At 31.2% G+C, this 19,482-nt stretch overlaps 1 protein-coding gene across 1 annotated transcript in view; it reads right to left on the bottom strand.

The window, feature by feature from the left end:
• Snr1 (SWI/SNF related, matrix associated, actin dependent regulator of chromatin, subfamily b, member 1) overlaps window positions 1-6,738 on the bottom strand; it is an 80,796-nt gene extending 74,058 nt beyond the window's left edge. The window contains exon 1 of the mRNA XM_089086494.1: window positions 6,634-6,738. Coding sequence (XP_088942620.1) covers window positions 6,634-6,714 — 81 coding nt within the window. The 5' untranslated portion in view covers window positions 6,715-6,738. The remainder of the gene's footprint in view (window positions 1-6,633) is intronic.
• Between the last annotated feature and the right edge of the window lie 12,744 nt (window positions 6,739-19,482).

Genomic DNA, 19,482 nt, shown 5'->3' with positions numbered 1-19,482 from the left:
TTCAAAACATTAGTATACCTGAAGGTGTACTAGTAAACTTATTCACCACACCTCTCTTCACCTAAGGGTCAAATATATGGCCAACCCCAATTATATATAGACCTGTGCAATGAATTTTCTATATATGACTTTTCTTTAGACTACATTGTCTTAATGGCAAAGAAACAATAAAGCAGCTTAGGGGTAATTTTTTTGTTATTCATGTTATTGACTTACAAATAAAGTAAACATACCACTCAATGCCATTTTTTATGCTCTTTCCAAATATAATAATCATTTTTGTCAGAAATGAATTTTGGTAAATATTTACCAAATCATATTATTGAATTACAAATAAAGTGAATATACCATTTGATGCCTTTTTTTATGCTGATTATGAATATAATAATCATTTCTATCGGAAACGAATTTTAGCCCCCCCCCCTATATATGTCAATTCAGGATATATATTTCTACATTGGGGGGGGGGGGGGGTAAAGTTTAAACTTACCCCCTATTTACATCAGAAATAAAATTTGCCCCCCCCAAATGCAGAAATATATACCCTGAATTGACATATATAGGGGGGGGGGGGGCTAAAATTCATTTCAGATAGAAATGATTATTATATTTATAATCAGCATAAAAAAAGGCATTGAATGGTATATTCACTTTAGTTGTTACTCAATGATATGATTTGGTAAATATTTACCAGAATTTTAACCCCACCCCTAAATATACCATTGCAGGGTTTATATTTGCACATTAGGGGGTGGGGGCAAATTTTATTTCTAATGTAAATGAGAGGTAAGTTTAAACTTTCCCCATCCCTCCCTAATGTGCAAATATATACCCTGAATTGGTATATATAGGGGTGGGGGTAAAATTTATTTCCAACAAAAATGATTAGTATATTTGGAAAGAGCATAAAAAAGGCATTGAGTGGTATGTTTACTTTATTTGTAAGTCAATAGGCCTAGGCCAAATATTAATATTGAAAAAATTACCTATTTATTTATTTATTTATTAATACCAAGATACAGTAAGCTTAACAAGCTTGTCGCACAAAACAATTATAAAAAAGTCTATAACAATGCCAATGACATAACAAAAACATACAGTAACTGAAAAACATTGGAAAAACAATATTACTGAAACATACAATAACATACCAACTTAACTGAAACATATCTGTTAATAATTGAAACCTACAAAAAAGTAAACCTACAAAATAACTGTCACAAATCAGGCAATACAAAAGTAAAAAAATAATCTCAAAATGGATTGTGATAGGACCTAGTATAGAAATCTGTAGAGGCTAGACTACTTTTGAAAGACTGGACCGTGGTACTTGCAACAATTTCTGATGGAAGTGAATCCAAGTCTTTCACACTCGGCTAGACAAAGAGTTTTGGCGTAATCTTGGCGGTGACGCTTGTGGATAAATTTTGTGTTGGTGTTGACGTGTACTCCTGTATTCTGTAAAAGTGAAAAAGTGAGTTGGGGTGATATTATCAATATTCCTAACAATGCGAAATGTATTTATTACGTTGGCTCTATCACGTCTGAACTGGAGAGAAGGCAACTGTAGTCTATGCATTCTCTGGTGGTAAGGTAGATGACTCAGGTATGGTATGAGTTTGGTGGCCCTATGTTGCACTCCCTCAACCCTCTCTACATCTCTCTTATTCAGGGGATACCATACTGATGAGCAATACTCAAGTATTGGATATACAGTAGATACATAAAGTGAGATTAAACTTAGAAAAAGTATGCCTTAGACGTAGTAATTGGTAATTTGCCTTATGGGTGATATCTGATACATGTTATTAAATTTGAGACTTGAATCAAAACAAATCCCAAGGTCACGAACATACTCCACACTTGAAATTAATTTACCAACAACAAAGTAATGGTAATGCTGAGGGAGTCTACGCAAATAGTGCAGAGCATTGCACTTGGTTTCGTTAATGAACATAGAGTTTGCAGTACACCACTGGCCAAGAGCAACCAAATCCTCTTGAAGTAAAGAAATCTCTTGTTCACTCATGACTGGCCTGTAGATTTTTACATCATCTGCAAACATTTTTATGGTTGAATTCCTAACAACACCTGATAAATCATTGATATAAAGGCAGAAGAGTACTGGCCCAAGACAACTGCCTTGTGGAACTCCACTTATGACAGAAATAGGTGATGACAAGGCATCACCTACTGCAACCTCTTGGGTTCTATTTGTAAGATAATCTGTTATCCATGCTCTAGTTTGTGGGCTTACACCATATAGTTGACATTTTTTTATCAGAAGTGGAATGGAAATTTTTTCGAATGCTTTGGAAAAGTCAATATAAATACAGTCAAACAAAATACCATTATCAGCCATCAATTGAAAATCACAAATAACCTCAAGAAGGTGCGTGTTACAAGATCGTCATTTACAGAAACCATGCTGAGCAGAATGCCATAAGTTGTTTTCCTCAAAATGTGCCTGGATTCTACTCACCACAATTTTCTCCATTATATGGCAAAAGATTGATGTATTTGAAATTGGTCTGTAATTATTGAAATGGGATTTTGAACCATTCTTGTACAATTGCCTAATGATAGTTCTTTTCCAAGCTGAAGGACATTTACCAGATGAGAGACAAAGATTAAAAAGATATGTGAGTGGCCCAGCAAGCACTGATGCAAGTTCACTTAACATCACATTGGAAAATCCATCGATATCTGGTGCCTTTCCTGGATCAAGATTTCGGAGTGTCAGATAAACCTGTTGGACTGTAAACTCTGAATCAACAAATTATTTTGTTAAATCTGGAGGAGTAAACTGAGTGTGTGCTTTGGTGTGTGTTTGAGTAAAAACTGAACCAAATACCTTATTGAAAAGCTGTTATTTAACAAAATCATCATCTATATGTAAAAAAGTTTCGGGATCTATAAAGGAAGTGGATGATGGGGATTGTGAAACTTGATTCCTTCTCACATATCTCCAAAATCTTTTTGGGCAACTTTGGACTGATGCTATTACATCTGTCTCCACCTCTTGATGATTTAAACGAAGGAACTTTGTTGCTCTATTTCTTGCTCTTTTATAATTTAACCAAGAATCTAAGGTTTTAAATCTTAAATGATCACGCCACCTATCACCTTTTTCTTTTAGCATTTGTACAATATACCAAGTAAGGATCTGTCTATTTTTGAAAAACTGTCTACTAGTATAAATTGGTACATATTGATCCTTACCTTGTATAAGGGCCAGCTTAATAAAATCAAAAGATGCATCAGTAGTATCATCACATTGCTGTAACTCCTCTTGGATAGAAAGAGATGAAATATAATCTGAAAATGCAATGTAATTTGCTCTACCCTAATCATATTTGGAAGAATGATTTGGAATATCATAACAACCTATCACACAATTTAGTGATATCACCAATACCAAGTGATCACTTTTTCCTAATGGTGGCAAAAACTCAACACTAGCAACATCATCTGGCAATTTTGTAATTACAAGGTCTAAAACTGAAGGGGTTGAATTGGCACGCAAATGAGTAGGGTTTTGAATGTGCTGATACAAATAATGTTCTTGTAAAGTTTCTAGGAAATGATTTTCAAATGACTCATCAGAAAATTGTGTTGTACCTGATGTCCAATCAATAGAAGGTAGGTTAAAGTCACCAACTACTAAAAACTTAGAACTAGATAAAGAGACAGTGGATAAATACTGCAATATTTTTCTATTATTAAATGAAGACAATTCACAAACACTAGGACTACGATAAATGGCTACAACTCTAAAAGCAATTGAAGACCCAGGTAATTTCACATCAATTACTAAGGATTCACTAATAATTGAAGAAATTGGGTCATTAACTTCAGTATACTTTAATGAGGTATGAACACAAATGAAAATTCCATGCTTATAATTATTATTTATATTGAGATTATAATCAGGCACTTGCTGGAAAAATATAGCTGGGTGCTGACAATTCTTGGGTAGTGCTTCTGTAATAACAATAACATGGGGTATGCGGGTTGATATTAGGGCATGAAATTCATCAATTTTTGTAGATAAACAGTCTGCGTTAGTATACAGAACAGATACATTACTTTACTTGTTAATACTATGTAAAGGCAGGGAATAGGTTTTTAAAGGGCCATTCTGTTGTTTGGGGTAATGGCAACCCGTTTTAGCACGTTTTTTGTCACTATACAGGCATTTTTAATTCCTAAATTTTGCTCACCAGCAGCAGCTCTTTTCTTGATTTCTTCTACTAATTCTTTTCTGTGTACCCAGTCTTCTTTTGAGGTATCAGCATAGAAACAAAAGTCTCCTTTTTTAATGCGGCACTGTGTTAGGATGTCAATTTTAAAGGAACTGACTGAGAACAGTAATGGATCTGGTCGATTGGATGAGTTGGGAGCACTTGAGTTGGGGTTATTCCTTGCAAGCCTTTGCAAATTGGTCACTGCACCTACATCAATTTGAAACATATTTTTAAGAAAATTTTGTAAGAACTGTAAGTCATTGGTTTGGGGTGGAACACCATATGTAACTAAATTCATACGTCTTTTCAGTCTGTCATTTTCTTGTAACACCATCTTTTGAACTTCAGTTTTCAGCTTAATGTCAATGGTATGATTGACCATTTCTTCAACATTGGCTGTGGACACCTTAGATGAGATAATATTTTCTAGACTCTGAACTCTAGCATTAATACCTTCAAGAGAGGTGCGAATTTCATTTTGAAAACCAATATACATAGCTTTCATTTCACGACAATGCTCATTAAGAGCTGACTTCAGCAGCTGGGGAAGATCTTGCTGGGCTGAACCTCTAGATTTACACATGGGGCATATCCAGGTGCTACCAAGTCGGTCATTCATTTTTATAAAAATATCATTCAGAGGAGGACATAGATGGGCATTGTGCACACAATCATTGGTCACATTTATCACACTGTATAGCACAAGAACTTTCGTCAAGCAAACACCCAGCAACAGTACATTTATCAATACTTTTTTCAGGAGTAATTGGTTTTTGATATGTTTTACTTTGTGGAGGGGGCATCACACTGGTAAATAGGCTACTAAACTGGCTATAATTCCAAAAATTCCAATAGGTGTGCAGATTATATATCAATAATCAAGTATACTGAGGCTACCAAGGCTACTAAGGTGAGGGGTAATGCATCAAAGCAGAACATACACTTGTATAGTTAGTAGTACCCCACTGTCACAACTGTAGGCTACTAGTAAACATAGCCAGCAATAAATGAGGAATAAAAATCCAAATAAGCTCACTCTATGGAACTAATCAAAATGTAGGAGAAAAAAAAAACCTTGGCCAATTACATGTGGTAGGCTGTTATTTTTATGTATAGGCTATTTCTGTTTTTAACTGCTTTTCTTATTTATACAATATGATGATTGTATTTAGGAACTGTATTTTCAAAAATGGTAAAATTCTACTTTAGTTACTTTTATCTATCTTTGAAAGGGGTGAGGTTAGGATAATGAAACTTCCAGGGATGGGTCTACAGGTTAAAATATGTCCTGGGAAGTATTTTGAAGTACTTATCTCCTTTCCTTCTTCCTCTAGAGGATCCTGAAATTTCCCTACATGACAGGTCTATACCTATTGAAATTTTGACAAAACAAAATTTTACCTTAATTTTCTGTTATAAGATTCTTTTTCTCTGGCTTTAGTTCTGAAAATGCAATTCCTGTTATTTTAGTAGGCTAGTATTTTAAGCCATATCAATGTTAATTTTCAAAATTTAGGAAATTTATTTGCATACCTTTAAAACTGTATAAATGAGGATTGAGCAAAATTGTGAATCTGAAAACAATTTTGTTGTACTTCATTTAAGCACAAGATCTATTTTGCAAGGTTTCACTTTTATAGCAAACAGATTTTTAAAGGTCATCAAACGTCAAGACCCTCTAGAGGAAGAAGGAGTGGAGGTAGGTAGGCTACTTCAAAATACCTTCCCAGGACATACTTTAGTCTGTAGATCTATCCCTGAAAATTTCATTTTCCTAACCAAACTCCTTTCCAAGATAGCCAGAAGTAGCTAAAGTAGAATTTTACCTCAAAAATGAAGTCTTAGAAAAAACAAAAGGTTGACACAGCAGCTTAGCTATAAGCTACCTTCCAAGGTATATTTTCAACCAAGCGAGTTACCTTCCAAGGTATATTTTCAACCCTGTATTTATTCCTGAAAATTTCAAATCATCTCAACAATTTTACAGGATACGCTGATGACACTAAACTAAAACTTAACCATGTTCCCTTCTAGATTAACTGCATCTGTACCATTTTTTGGGTTTGCAACATTTCTAATTCTTCTACTTTCAGCATTTATACTTCTACTTTTAGCTTAGGTCTTAGCTATAAGCTACCTTCCAAGGTATATTTTCAACCCTGTATTTATTCCTGAAAATTTCAAATCATCTCAACTATTTTACAGGATACGCTGATGACACTAAACTAAAACTTAACCATGTTCCCTTCTAGCGAGTGGAAATGAAGCAATCATGCCATCCTGAACTCCCAAAACCTCCAGGATTCAATAAGTAAGCTAGGCTACTAAAATTTTATCTTGGACAATCAAGTCACCAGGCAATTATCAAAGTCTAAGAGAGTTTTACCTCTGAACCAATACAGTAGAAATCTCCTCCTTCCTCTAACTGAAACGATAATGGTTTATCACCATAGGTTTTGACAGACATTTTTTCCGGCTGTTTAAAATTTTGAGTTCGATAGTTTCTTCCTTAACGGAGTTCATAATTTGCTATACCTATGCTTTCCCGAGGTTGTCCCCGAAATTTAAGAAATCCGGTCGCGCGCATAAGAGTATGAACGGGCAAATCGTGTCAAAACTCTGCACATTTTCATTGCACAGCTTTTTGGAAAATTTCACTGTTTGTATCAAGTTTTGACTCTATTTAACCCTATTTGAAGGGGTAAATTGGGTCAAAACTTAGGAAATTTTTGCTTCAGAGCTTCTGAAAAATTCATATAAGAGCATTCCCGCTCCACCTTTATAAAATGATTAATGATTTCAAGTTCTAGCTGGAAGTCGAACTAAAATGGAAGTAAGATAATCATGGACGCCCACAAGGGGGGGGATACAGGTAGGGGGCCGTGCCTTCCCCCCTGGAATTTAGACCAGAGTAAGAAGAAAATAGAAGCGTATCAACTAATCAAAGAAAAAGAAATTCTTATTTTTGTTTTGTCTTTAAGAACTGCTATAAAACTTGTTTAGAATCAATTCATAATTTAATTCAATTCTTAGATCTTAGATTAACTCAATATAGGTCATTATCTATCTATCTAAAGGAGACCAGAACCCGGTTTAGGGTGTAGAGTAAAAACTCTCAAGGGCATTCTTATTCCTTAGAAATAGTACGACAAGCTTGATAAAGCTTACGGTATTTTGGAATTAATAAATAAAGAAATATATATATATATATATATATATATATATATATATATATATATATATATATATATATATATATATATATATATATATACAGCGTCGTGCCCTACCAGGAATCAGTTTCGTCATGGTTTTTGCTCAAATTTTGTTAAGCTAAAAACGTAAGTCTAATTTTTTTATTTTTTTCCTTAATTTTTAAAATATAATCCTAGTTAAGGGGTAAGATTCTGATTTTGCTTAAATCTGTAGTTATTATCCTGTGTCTATTCCATTGGTTGTATACTATAAGGTCTTATTCTATTAGAAATTTTGCTTGCTTTTCTTTCATAATAATGAAACTTAACTTTTAGCTTAAATCTGAACGGGAATTTAGTCAAGATACCAGATTAGTAATTAGTAAAAATATTAGTAAAATAGTAACCATTCTTTTTTATATAATAAAACTCTTGGTTTTTCTACACCGGTATAGAATCACATTTTTGTACCACTCACTGTTTGAAATATGATCAGTCTAAAGGTATCATGATCAGTCTGGTGGCCGGCGTTTACCCCTCCCCCCTGGTTATTACCCCCTTGGAAAACACCCCCCCCCCCCGTGGTAAATACCCCCGGAAAATATCTCCCGTGGAAAACACCACCCGCAGAAAATACCCCCCCCCCGCCTTGGAAAACACCCCCTTTAGAAAAAAACTTTCAAAATTTGAGAATTTTGTTTGAGTTTTATTTTTTTTAATTTCCGTTGGGGGAAGGAATTTTGCTACTTGTGTATTATGCGCCATTCACTCAAGTTTACGCTGAGTAAAATTCGAAAACACACCGGTTTTTTCGTTAATTTCTTCGTTACTTTAGAAATAAATTTGGGCTGTAGATTTGCACATTAGGGTGGGGAGGAGTATAGTAAAGCGGGTCTGCATGCAAAGTGTGTTTGGTACAAGTATTCTGCATATTAGATAGATAAATAGACAAGTGTATTTTAAAGCCAAACATACGGCCATGAACACAGTAAAATAGCATAAATGAAAGGCACAAATAACATAAACTTTGATAATCGATCATCATAAAAGACTTTTATGAAACATATTAACCTGATAATAGTATTGAATACTTGGAAAAACGGTCATTGAAAAAAAATTTAAGACATGGAAAAACACTTAATGAAACGTTTCATTTACTTTATACTGTTTTTTTTTAGTTAACAAAATTTCCAGATACCTTGCTATTTATCTATAAGTTTCTAGTGGCCATATACCTAGAAGGAATTGTTTTCTGACTTCAAATTATCCAAATACTTTAACAACCCCGCCCCCCCCCATAGCCCAAATTATATATTTTACATATATTCTTGTCAACGAGTCTGACATAGTAGCTAACTGGTTAAAACAAAAAAATAATACTTAACTGATCAACTATATACTTCTTTGTATTTTTGTTTACCACTCAATTTATTTCTCCTTCAATCTCTGCTATTCTGGTATCTGCCCCCCCCCCCCTCTGGAAAATTTTCCACGGGTGCCATTGAACATGATACGTCTTTGCCCAAAAGAAAGCAAATAGGTTTTCATGTATAGAATATTGGGTTGGATATCACCGTGGTAATATGGGACCCTGATTCAAAATTCAATTGTAGCAACACTCTTTGTGTAGTCTTTTTTGACAACTTGGATGCACGTAGTATCTTTTTATTTGGATCATCAGCCACCTCTGCATTCCTTGAAAATTTTACTTAAGCTCTTAGTCTTGTTGGATACCCAAGATCAAATATGCCTCCTCCCAATAATAAAGCGTATTCTTAAACATTAAGCAACTTGCATAATTTGTAGCCATGAAATTCCTAGGGAATAGCTTTTGGATTTTTCAGCTATTGTAAAAACTGGCTTCCTAAATATTTTGATTGAATTTTTTGGGGTGGGGGAGCTATACAAGGTATGGAAGGTAACTGATTGCCCTTTAATTCCTTTTGACTCTATAAAATGCCGCAAATAATTAATAATAAAAAAATTATACATAAAATATTAAAGGTAAAAAACAATTACCATTCCGACATCTCAGGAAACAAGATTTCTTTGTCAACATTAAAGTTCTCTATCCCTTCAAACTCAGCTCCTTTGTAGAACAGGTTGCTATCGGAGTTAACTCCATTCTAGAAAGAAAGCACACTCATGTCATAGGGTCAACACTTTACAACATTTAAAAAGCTATTTTAAGTAATTCTTCAAGATCTCAAAAAACAAATTTAAAAAAATTCCAACAATTTTATTAACATAAACGACACTCAAAATGACATCGAATTGCACTAAAGCAAAAAACAAAGCAAAAAACAATGCTTTGAAAAGCAATCGATTGGATATTATTCATGTATCTATGTATTGATACATGAGTAGATACATGGCTCTACAAAATTCAGAGCCCGTGTTCAATCAGGCTATTCTGGCACATTTTTTTTGTAGAACCCCCTTTCAATATGCTTGGAACCCGTAAATCGATGCGTTTTGAAGTTTTTGTGGGTGGAACGTGGAGAATATAAAAAAGTATTTCTACTGAACCTACTTAAAACACTGTCCATACCTATTGCTTGACAGCAGAAGTCATAATTTATACCTCATACTTTAATATTATTACTGCAACACGTAAGAAGGTAGTATTGAAAGCAATACAAATTCATAAGGCTTAAAAATTCATAAATAGATTGCTGTGAAACCGAAAAATCTAAGAAAAACAGATTGCTGAACAAAATTGGACTTCGGGCAGTGATTAAAAAAACTTGCAGAGGCAATGAAAACAAGTAGTATAAGAAATACAGGAGCTGGGCCACATCATTGATTAATTCAACTTACCCCCTTTTCAATTGAATTCACCCCATTTTAAATGAAAATTTCCAACATTTTAACAATTTTCCATCATGAGCTTTAATATTAAAAAAGGTCTTCTGAAATAAGAATTTTTGATATAATTTGAAAAAATATTCCCTTCTTCTTATACTACTCATAAATTGTAGTAATTCAACTTCTTTTAGATGTTTCAATTTGCTACTAGTTAGGTTTAATATCAATATTTAAATAATTATGAATATCACTCCCTTTTCTTTTAGTAGTCTTCAGAATCATACCTTTATCTTTTTCTAATTTTTATAATTTCTTTCCAAAAGCTGCTGCTTTAAAATCAAATCGTTTTTGTGCAAAGTTATTAACCATTTCACCCTCAAAATTAATAATAATAGCAATTTTATTACCATGTTTAGTTACTACGTTTTTCATTGCTTTAAAAGTGTAATCTCTTCCAATGTCTAAGTCTTCTTTTTTAACGGTTCGATTGAATTTATTTTCCACTTTCATTTCTCTTAAAAGTTTCTCCATTGATCTATAAATTATTTTATTAAACAAATTTTCTGAATCGAAAATAATTTATAGATTAACATTTAATTTATAGATTAAAATGTAATTTAGGATCAATAACCTTGGCATTATTCCCAAGAATCTTTCACTTGAGGAAAGATTTCTGGGAATAATGCCAAACACGTGACAAAAACACCTGTATGTATCTAACGCAATTGTCAGCGCGTAGCCTTAGCATTCCATGAAAAAGAATTTTAAAGTTTTGGAGAATATATTGTGGAAAGTAATATAGGAAAAAATAGGCTTTATTTTGACTCAACTGAATTAGCTTTACAGTATTTATACCCATTTAATTTCGCTTGCTTCATATATTTTTCACGAGGAAAACTGTAATGTTTTCTGTAATTCATTTGCTCGTTTAATTATTTCTTCATTAGTCAGTTCACCCAATTTGTACATAGCAAGCAATTCTAAATAGAAAGAATAAGCAGTTTTATGCTCAGCCTTTTTTTCTGCTATTCTTAGATATTTTTCAAGTATTTCAATCAGAACCGTGCCAAGACTAAAAGAAGCAAGGGGTAACATAGCAAAAGAAGATAAACCTGAAGCACTAAATATAAATTTAAATACTAAGAAAGCATTACTAACATTTCCATAATATTTACAACTTCTGCGATAAAAAAAATAATCGTTTCTTTAATTCTTCTTCCATTTATATTAAAAAATAAAATCTAAATAAAATGTTGTGGATCCACTCTTTTTTTAATATACTCTGCACACAAATGTCCACAATTGACATCACTTAAATTTTGTTTTGGAGTAGAATGATAAGCAATTTGTTTTTATTTTTTCTTCTATTATAGACAAATTACTTTTACTATTTCCATTATCTATGTTTTGGGTTTTTATCAATAAAACTATTTCATAAATTAATAATGAAATAATAAGCAAATAACAAATATTTTAACCATTCTTTTGCTGGTCTTAATTTCTCCGAATTGAAAACATTCATTTATAATAAGAAATAAAATTTTGTGGATCCACTCCCTTAAATCTTTTTTTAATATACTCTGTACATAAATGTCCACAATTGACATCACTTAAATTTTGTATTGGAATAGAATGATAAGCAATTGGTTTATTTGAAGTCTTTAAATATTTTACTATTTCATTTCCTGGCGGAATACCAAACGAGTCAAAGAATTTTACAAATAGATGCTTAGGGTCATTGAAATAACAAGTCCAATGAGTTCCAAGTGAAACACTTAAATCATAATTAATACCGCCACATTGTTTTTTATTGATTTATTTGGTAAATTATTTCTAAAAAATACGCCTCTGAAGTAAGGAATGTGGTGTAATTCAGCAGTTATATCAATATCTGTTAAGGAATTTTTCTTTTTTTTACTCGCTTCACGTTTTTTGGATAAGAAGATGAAACTGCAGTATCACCAAGTTTTTTGGGTCTTCTACGTTTCTTAGCAACTTCAGCGTCTTCAGTAACTTTTTTGGGTCTTCCACATTTCTTAGGAACATCGAGGTTTCCCATTCCAACAATTTTCTGTGTACCTGGAAGTCTTAAAGCTCCTCCACCGATTTTCCCAGGTAATTTTAAAGCTCCGCCAGAGTTTTTTTTGCTTTAAAGCATTTTTTAATTTTTTCTTTTTTGAAAAGGGGATAGATAAATTGTATACTCAATAAAACTTGACATTTATTAGTGAATTATTTTATGTAATAAAAAATCTAACGTTATTTATTTCGCTTCAGCCTTCCTTTCATTCTCTTTTTAAATGCTTCATCGGGATCTTTTTCAAGCATATTTATTAGAAAATTTTCTGTGTAGTCTGAACAGAAAAATAAGTGCTTAGTTTCATTAACATAGACCAATAGTGATGAAATATTAACTGAATCTGTAACATGTTTTGGGTTTGCAACGTTTCTAATTCTTCTACTTTCAGCATCTATATCTGCTTTCGTTACTTTTAAGGTATTTATTCGAACAATCCTTTGTTATCAACTCTAGTCAATATAACGTCAGGTGATTGATAAATTTTAGTTAATCTATTAATATTTTCGCTTGAATACTGATTTGTAAGGAGTTTTTGGTTAACAACTTCACCCTTAAAATCGTTTAAAATAATTTTAAAATTTTTTAAAGTAATGGCAGCATTGTTTGATTTTGCATCACCTAAATTAATTAAGCGCTTACCCTGTAGTTCAATATTACCATTATGATTGAGTAATCTTCTTTCACTGTTACCTTTACTGGATTTACTTCCTAAACTTCCAAAATTATTCATTTATTATACAAATAAACTTATTAACTAATTTTGTTCGATGAGTAGCATAGAAGCATATAAAACAAGCCAGTGATTTTTTTTTCAAAATGTTATATCAAAGTTTTGTCTATATTTTAAAGATTCTTTATTTGTTTTCAGATCAATAAGTAAAAATCCATGATTCTTTGTAGCACGATTAAAGTAATTGAGAAATTTATCTTCTTTTAAGTCAGATGCATAATATTGCCCAATTCTACCGATTTTGCTTCAATTACAGCATTTGTAAAATGTAAAATAATTACAATTTAATCGTATAATTTTAGGGGTATTCAAATAGCTTTGAGAAAGATATACTATTGAGGCATTTCGTTTTCTACCTCTCACGAATAAATCTTCAATTTATTCTGATCCTTTTCTGTTACAAAATCATCAAAGATAACTAAATTCATATAATTAGGGTCTAAGTCATCTAGTTCTACGATATCGTTTTTATCATTACTTGCAAACAATATATCCTACCCACTTTTTTATTCTAAACAATTTATGTTTTGAATTAGGTCTTGATATTTGTCTTTTTCAAGGTCTTCAGCGTACTAATAAATTTTGTTGAAATATACACACTCATATATTAAATTTAATGGTAAATTGGTCTTACCACTACCTAATTTTCTACAAAAATTATAGAAAAGGTAATTTAGATGCTAGTGAACGTTTATTCTGCAATTGACTATTTGAGTGTTTAAAATCATATCCTTTAATAGGTGCTTTTTGATTCATTTACTTAGTATAAAATTTTAATAGATAAAGTACTAGTAGTATATAATGTAGTATACCTACCTACCTAACTTAGCTACCTACCTAACTAACTTAACTACCTAACTAACTACGTACCTACCTAACTATGGGTTAAATCCCCATGGAACTGTGTTAACTTTATTTTTCAGTACTTTTCTTTTAGTGTCATTAGGGTCTAGAGCTTTTTTATTTTGTTTTTCTAAGAACATTCTGTGTTTATTTGCTCTTAAAGTATATTGGGTTTTTAATAGACTTTCCACTTTTCCGAATAGTACATCTTTATAATTCTGTAATGTTATTTTATCTTTGACGATATTAGTTTTGATTCCTTTTAATTATTTCTTTGCTTTAGTTTCATTGTCACCCTCTTTTAAATAAGCGTATACTTTTTACTTCAAACCTACAAACTCAGACATTATTATTCCAGATAATTCATCCTTCATCATGCCTATCACTTTTTTATTGACTGCATGGTTGTTATAAAGATTATCTTTTTTATAACCTGAAGTATCGAATTTTTCTTGGAGGTCAGCTTTAATGTCTCCATAAAAATCCTCAGTTCGAATATCATAAATAAAACTATCCGTATCCATGTAGCATAAGTCAATATTTTTATCATACTTAGGTTTCATTTATTCATAATGAAATTCATACATTAATAGCTTTGATAACTCTAATACAGCAAATCCGATATAAATAGGTTAATCTAGATTTATTTTTGACTTGGCCATTCTGGCTAACGAGAAATTCTCGCAAAAGATTATTTCCGGTCTAAAGTTATGTTTTTTAATTATTTTTTGTCTTTGTTCATCACTAGTGAGCATTTCAATACTACCTCTTTATCTAGTATTTTCCATAGTTATCCCAAAACCAGCACTATTCAAAATTTAAAAGAAATCTTTCTCGAAATATTTCTTTTCAATATTTTAGATTATAGTATTATGATTGATTTATTCTTTTAAATATGGTGCTTCAGTAAATGCTGGTACTCTTTGTTCTTTTTCAATACTAAGCCATGTTTTAAATGAGATTGAAAACTCTTATAATGCACAAAGTAATTTATTTCATTATTAAGAGTTGTACTTAATTTATATTGAAAATGTTCAGGAGCTCTTGGTAAATCTTTGTGTAAATTGTGTAACTCTCTTGGCTATTCTAAATCAGCTTCATAAATGGCTCCTACATTATCCTTATTCATTTCTGATTGGATATGTTGTTTTAGTTGTTGGTAGTACTCTAAAGAATTTTTTTCTTTTAAATTTTCTGGTATATTAATAAAAGTAAAATCTTTTTCTGGTAATTTTTCGGGCATTACTCGACCATACAAATAATTAGCGTCATAATACATTAAATAATTCGAAGTTTTTGTCTTATCGAATTTTTTCATATATTTATTATTCGCTTTAGTATATCCTTTCATACACTGAGATACGCCACCTCTTATACCTTTTTCAATAAATTTATACATATCTTCGTCAGAAATTAATGGAATTTTAGCTTCAGAATGTTTGAGAAAAGCTTCCCATGTTAATCCCGGTGCTGAGAAGAAATGTAAGGTATCTAGTTTATAATTATTAAAACATACATTTCTAAAATTTTCAACGACATCTGATGGAACTAAACATCACTTTTTAAGTATAATTTATTGTAATATAATAGCGTTTTACATTTAAATAATTTCCAAATAATGTGTGTTCTTTTATAATGTTCTTCTGAAATATTTTTTCCTGTTAATCTAGAATAAAGCTTATCAATTGAAGGTAATTTTCTAACATTCATTTTATCATATCCATTGACATATTCATAAGAATATACACATTTCCTTATTACTTCTTTAAATTCTTCAGTATTTTCAAATACAGCAGAAGTACTTTCTCAAACAGTTGATTATTACAGAAAATTATTTCTCAAACAGTTGCAATTTAATTTACAATCAAATTTTGCTAAATTTTCAGATAATTTATCCAATGATGAAGCCATAAATCGAAATGGATATATGAAGCGCATTTCGTATTTGGTTTCATTAACGGTAATTGTTTTATAAAATGATATAAAACTCTCCGCTGAATCAAAAACACCATTATCAGGTACCAATTCTCTAAGAAATAAATGAGAGTCATATTTTGAGAGATTATGCATTACAATAGGTATATGTTTAGGAATTCTAAAGTTTTTATTACATTCACCATGTGTAAATCCACGTATATTACTAGTCATGTGGTCATGATCTGAATAGAAAATATTATCTACTATTTCTTTTTCACAAATCTGGTAGCTTTTATTATTTGTATTATTCCATTTTTCTCTTACTTCTTCTTGTGTATAACCATGTTCTTTTTGTCTATTTTCATACACATTGGCTATTTCTTTATAAACTTCTGTTTTGGTAGTTACAAAATGTTTGCTAGCATCTTCACCAAAGTATTCGTAATATTAATTTTGTGCTGTATCAAAAGAATAACATACTTGGAATCCATAAGCAAATGCTTTTTGTTCTGCTACTTTAATTGTCTTTTTACCTTTCTTTTGCTTAAATTTTTCATTATACGATTCAAAATCAGCTATTATGCAATAACGTACTTTCATTTGTTTAGCTATACTTTTAAATTCAATTTTAGATCCTGGTTTTGGCATAATGACGTCAGAATCTTCACAATTTTCTTTTTTATCATGGTTTTCAGATTTACTTTGTTCATTAAAGTGTCTTCTACAGTAGGTGCAAAGATGAATTTTTCATTTAGTTTTTGATATTTGAGATGCAAGTAGTTTGTTTATATCTTTAATTAAAACATAATGATTATTAAAATAGAGTAAATTAATCACATGTGTAGCAGTTTTTCCATTGATCTTAGTTTTAGGAATATGAATTCTAATCACTTTATTTTCACTTATTTCAAATAAACAAATTTTAATATTGCATTTGCTTTCAAATTTATAAATATCTTGAATATCCATTGGAAAATTAGTAATCCCTGTAAAATTGAATTCATTTTCATATTTTTCATAGTTTGATAGTCTGTCTACATGATTTTTAGCTGGATGAAGAAAAGCCAAGATTGACCAAAGAAAGCATTTATTATCATTATTTTGTATATTAATACAAGCTTTTTATTTTTTACAAATTCAGGTAATTCTTTATAAGTACCTCCCACATAATTGGGTAATCTAGTCATTCGATAATCAATTCCATCGACTCTTTCAAATTGTAAACCTGATCTTGGGGTATTTTCAATGACTAATGTATATATATTCCTGTGATTACTATTTAGATGGCTTCTATCGATATCGCTATTCTTATTAAAAATCCAGGAATAACTATGATAATGGATAGGTTCGAGTTCTTCATTATCCTTCTGAGAATAAAATATTACCCGAGTTGTGAATTGAACTCTGTAACTATATCTTTCATCCATTCTATTCATTCTATTTCATTCATTTCATTCAACAGTATCAAAAAGCGTTCCAAATTCAGCTCCATTTGCATTCATAGAAATATAAAACTGTAAGAGATTTTTCTCTCATCCATTGGATGCTTGGGTTATTATTATGTTCTTATTCTATTTTAAAAATATACTCTGGAATATCTGGAGCTTCCCTTGTTTTTTTCTTATTTATAAATAAATTAGAAATATCAATATTCCTATCTTTTTTAACCCTATTTTTACCACTTAAGTCTCTTATAAGTTTTTGAGTTTCGTCATTCACTTTTTTATTAATCTCAACTTGTTTATTGAAATAAATTTTTACTTTATTCTTCACTTCGTTATAATTTCCAGCAGATGTCATCTGTGTTGATTTTAAGAATTTTTTAAGTTCAATAATATCTTTATTTCTGATAGCGTTAAATTGATTTTGTAAATCTGAAATAATTTCATTCTTTTCTTTTATTTCATTTTCTAACCCTTTTTTTAAATCAGGAATAATATTGAATCAGTAGGGTTTTTCATCATCTCGACGCTTTGCACTGCGCACTAACTCAATTAAATTATCTTCAAGTAAAATTTTATTATTAAGAGGATTATTTATTTTATTTAATAGTTCATCTTTTCTGCCAACAGCTTTTATATCAAATAATTGAGCTGCTGCGCGTAATTCATGAATTGTGTAACGCGATAATTTATTTTTTATTTTGATGAATTTGGATTTTCGTTGTAAACAACTTTTAATCACTTCTGCAATACCCTCCATTTATTTAAAAATTGTTTTATAAAACAAATTTCCAAATCTTAAAAATGTTCAATTCTGAGGAATTTCATTGTTTGTTTTTTTTTAGTTTATATTTGTTTTATATGTTTAATTATATTTGTTTTAAAATAACAAATTATTTTTAATTAAATTTAAAAATAATTTTGATAAATTGTATTATATTCATTTTTCTTTAATATTTTATTTTTTAATAAGGAATTTAACAAAGTTACAGCTTCCTTTCTAACTTCATCTGATGTATTTCCAGGAGCTCTGCTACCTATTAGACTGTAAAATCGATCAATCATTTCATTTGCATTCAGAAACAATCCAGTTCCTACTTGTGTTATTTCTATGTCCATTTTAAGGATTTCAGCAACCTTTAACAATCTGTACCTATTAATTTTTACAAAATCAACTATTTCTTCATATCCAGGTATTCCATGTCTTTTTTTCCCACCATATTTTTGATTCAATTGACCCGATTTCTTTATAGCGTCTTGGAGGAATTTAGGATAATTTATGTAAAAATTAGGCAATTCAAAAGAAGTTGGTTCTTGAGAATAATTGTTTTTTATCGTCTTCATTTAACCGTTTCAGTAGTTTAGTGCCAAGATTCAAACTAAGATCATACACTCTCGGTAATTTAGCAGGAGTTTTTGTTTTTGGTATTTCTAATGGTTAAATACCTTGAAGTAGCAATGTTGGTGCTGGTAATAGTTAAACACTTTGAAGGTGCGATGGTGCTGGTAAAGCATCTCTGAAACTTTGATCTAACCTTAGAAATCACCGTTTCAAATTATCATCATATTCTTTTAACTTTTAAACAATTGGAGCATTCAGCTCTTCAGTATATTCATAAAATCCTCCTTGTATTAACACATTTTTCCAAACCTTTTGTCTTAGACATAATAATATCACTATCTTGTATGTCTTCTTGACGATCTGATGAAACATCTTGAGAAGGAAGAGACATACGCAGAAATCCCTCTCAGCGATATAGTAAAGGCGTTTGACAGCATCCAACACCTGATAGCTATTAACCGAGCTAAAGAAATGGGTGCTCGACAGTTTCTTGTGAGAATGGTTGCAAGCTTCCCTGCACAATCGAAACCAATGTGTTTCACTCACGCAGGATGAAGCATACGAATTCCAAGAAATATGGTGCGGAGCACCCCAAAGGACAAAATTAGGACCACTGATCTTTTTGATTGTTTTTAACCCTGTCCTAGCACATATACAAAGTCGCTACAAGTTTTCTGACGACCTGTCAAGCATATCATTCCGCACCTTAGCGAGCCTAGCAGAGGAAATCACCACCTCATCAATATATTACCAGCTAAAGCATAATCTTGAAGATGTAATTCTTACATTTAGTGAAACCAAGAGCCATATTCTACGTGTTAGCTTTTTAAAATCTGCAATTCCGTCCCAAGAAGACACTGGACTTACAACTAAAGATGA

Source organism: Artemia sp. Qi Xiang Cuo, chromosome 3 (genome assembly GCF_049724085.1).
Source record: "Artemia sp. Qi Xiang Cuo chromosome 3, ASM4972408v1, whole genome shotgun sequence".
Classification (NCBI taxonomy): Eukaryota; Metazoa; Arthropoda; class Branchiopoda; order Anostraca; family Artemiidae; genus Artemia; species Artemia sp. Qi Xiang Cuo.
The sequence above is the reverse complement of the archived record's forward strand: the minus strand, read 5'-3'. Positions and strand labels throughout refer to the sequence as shown.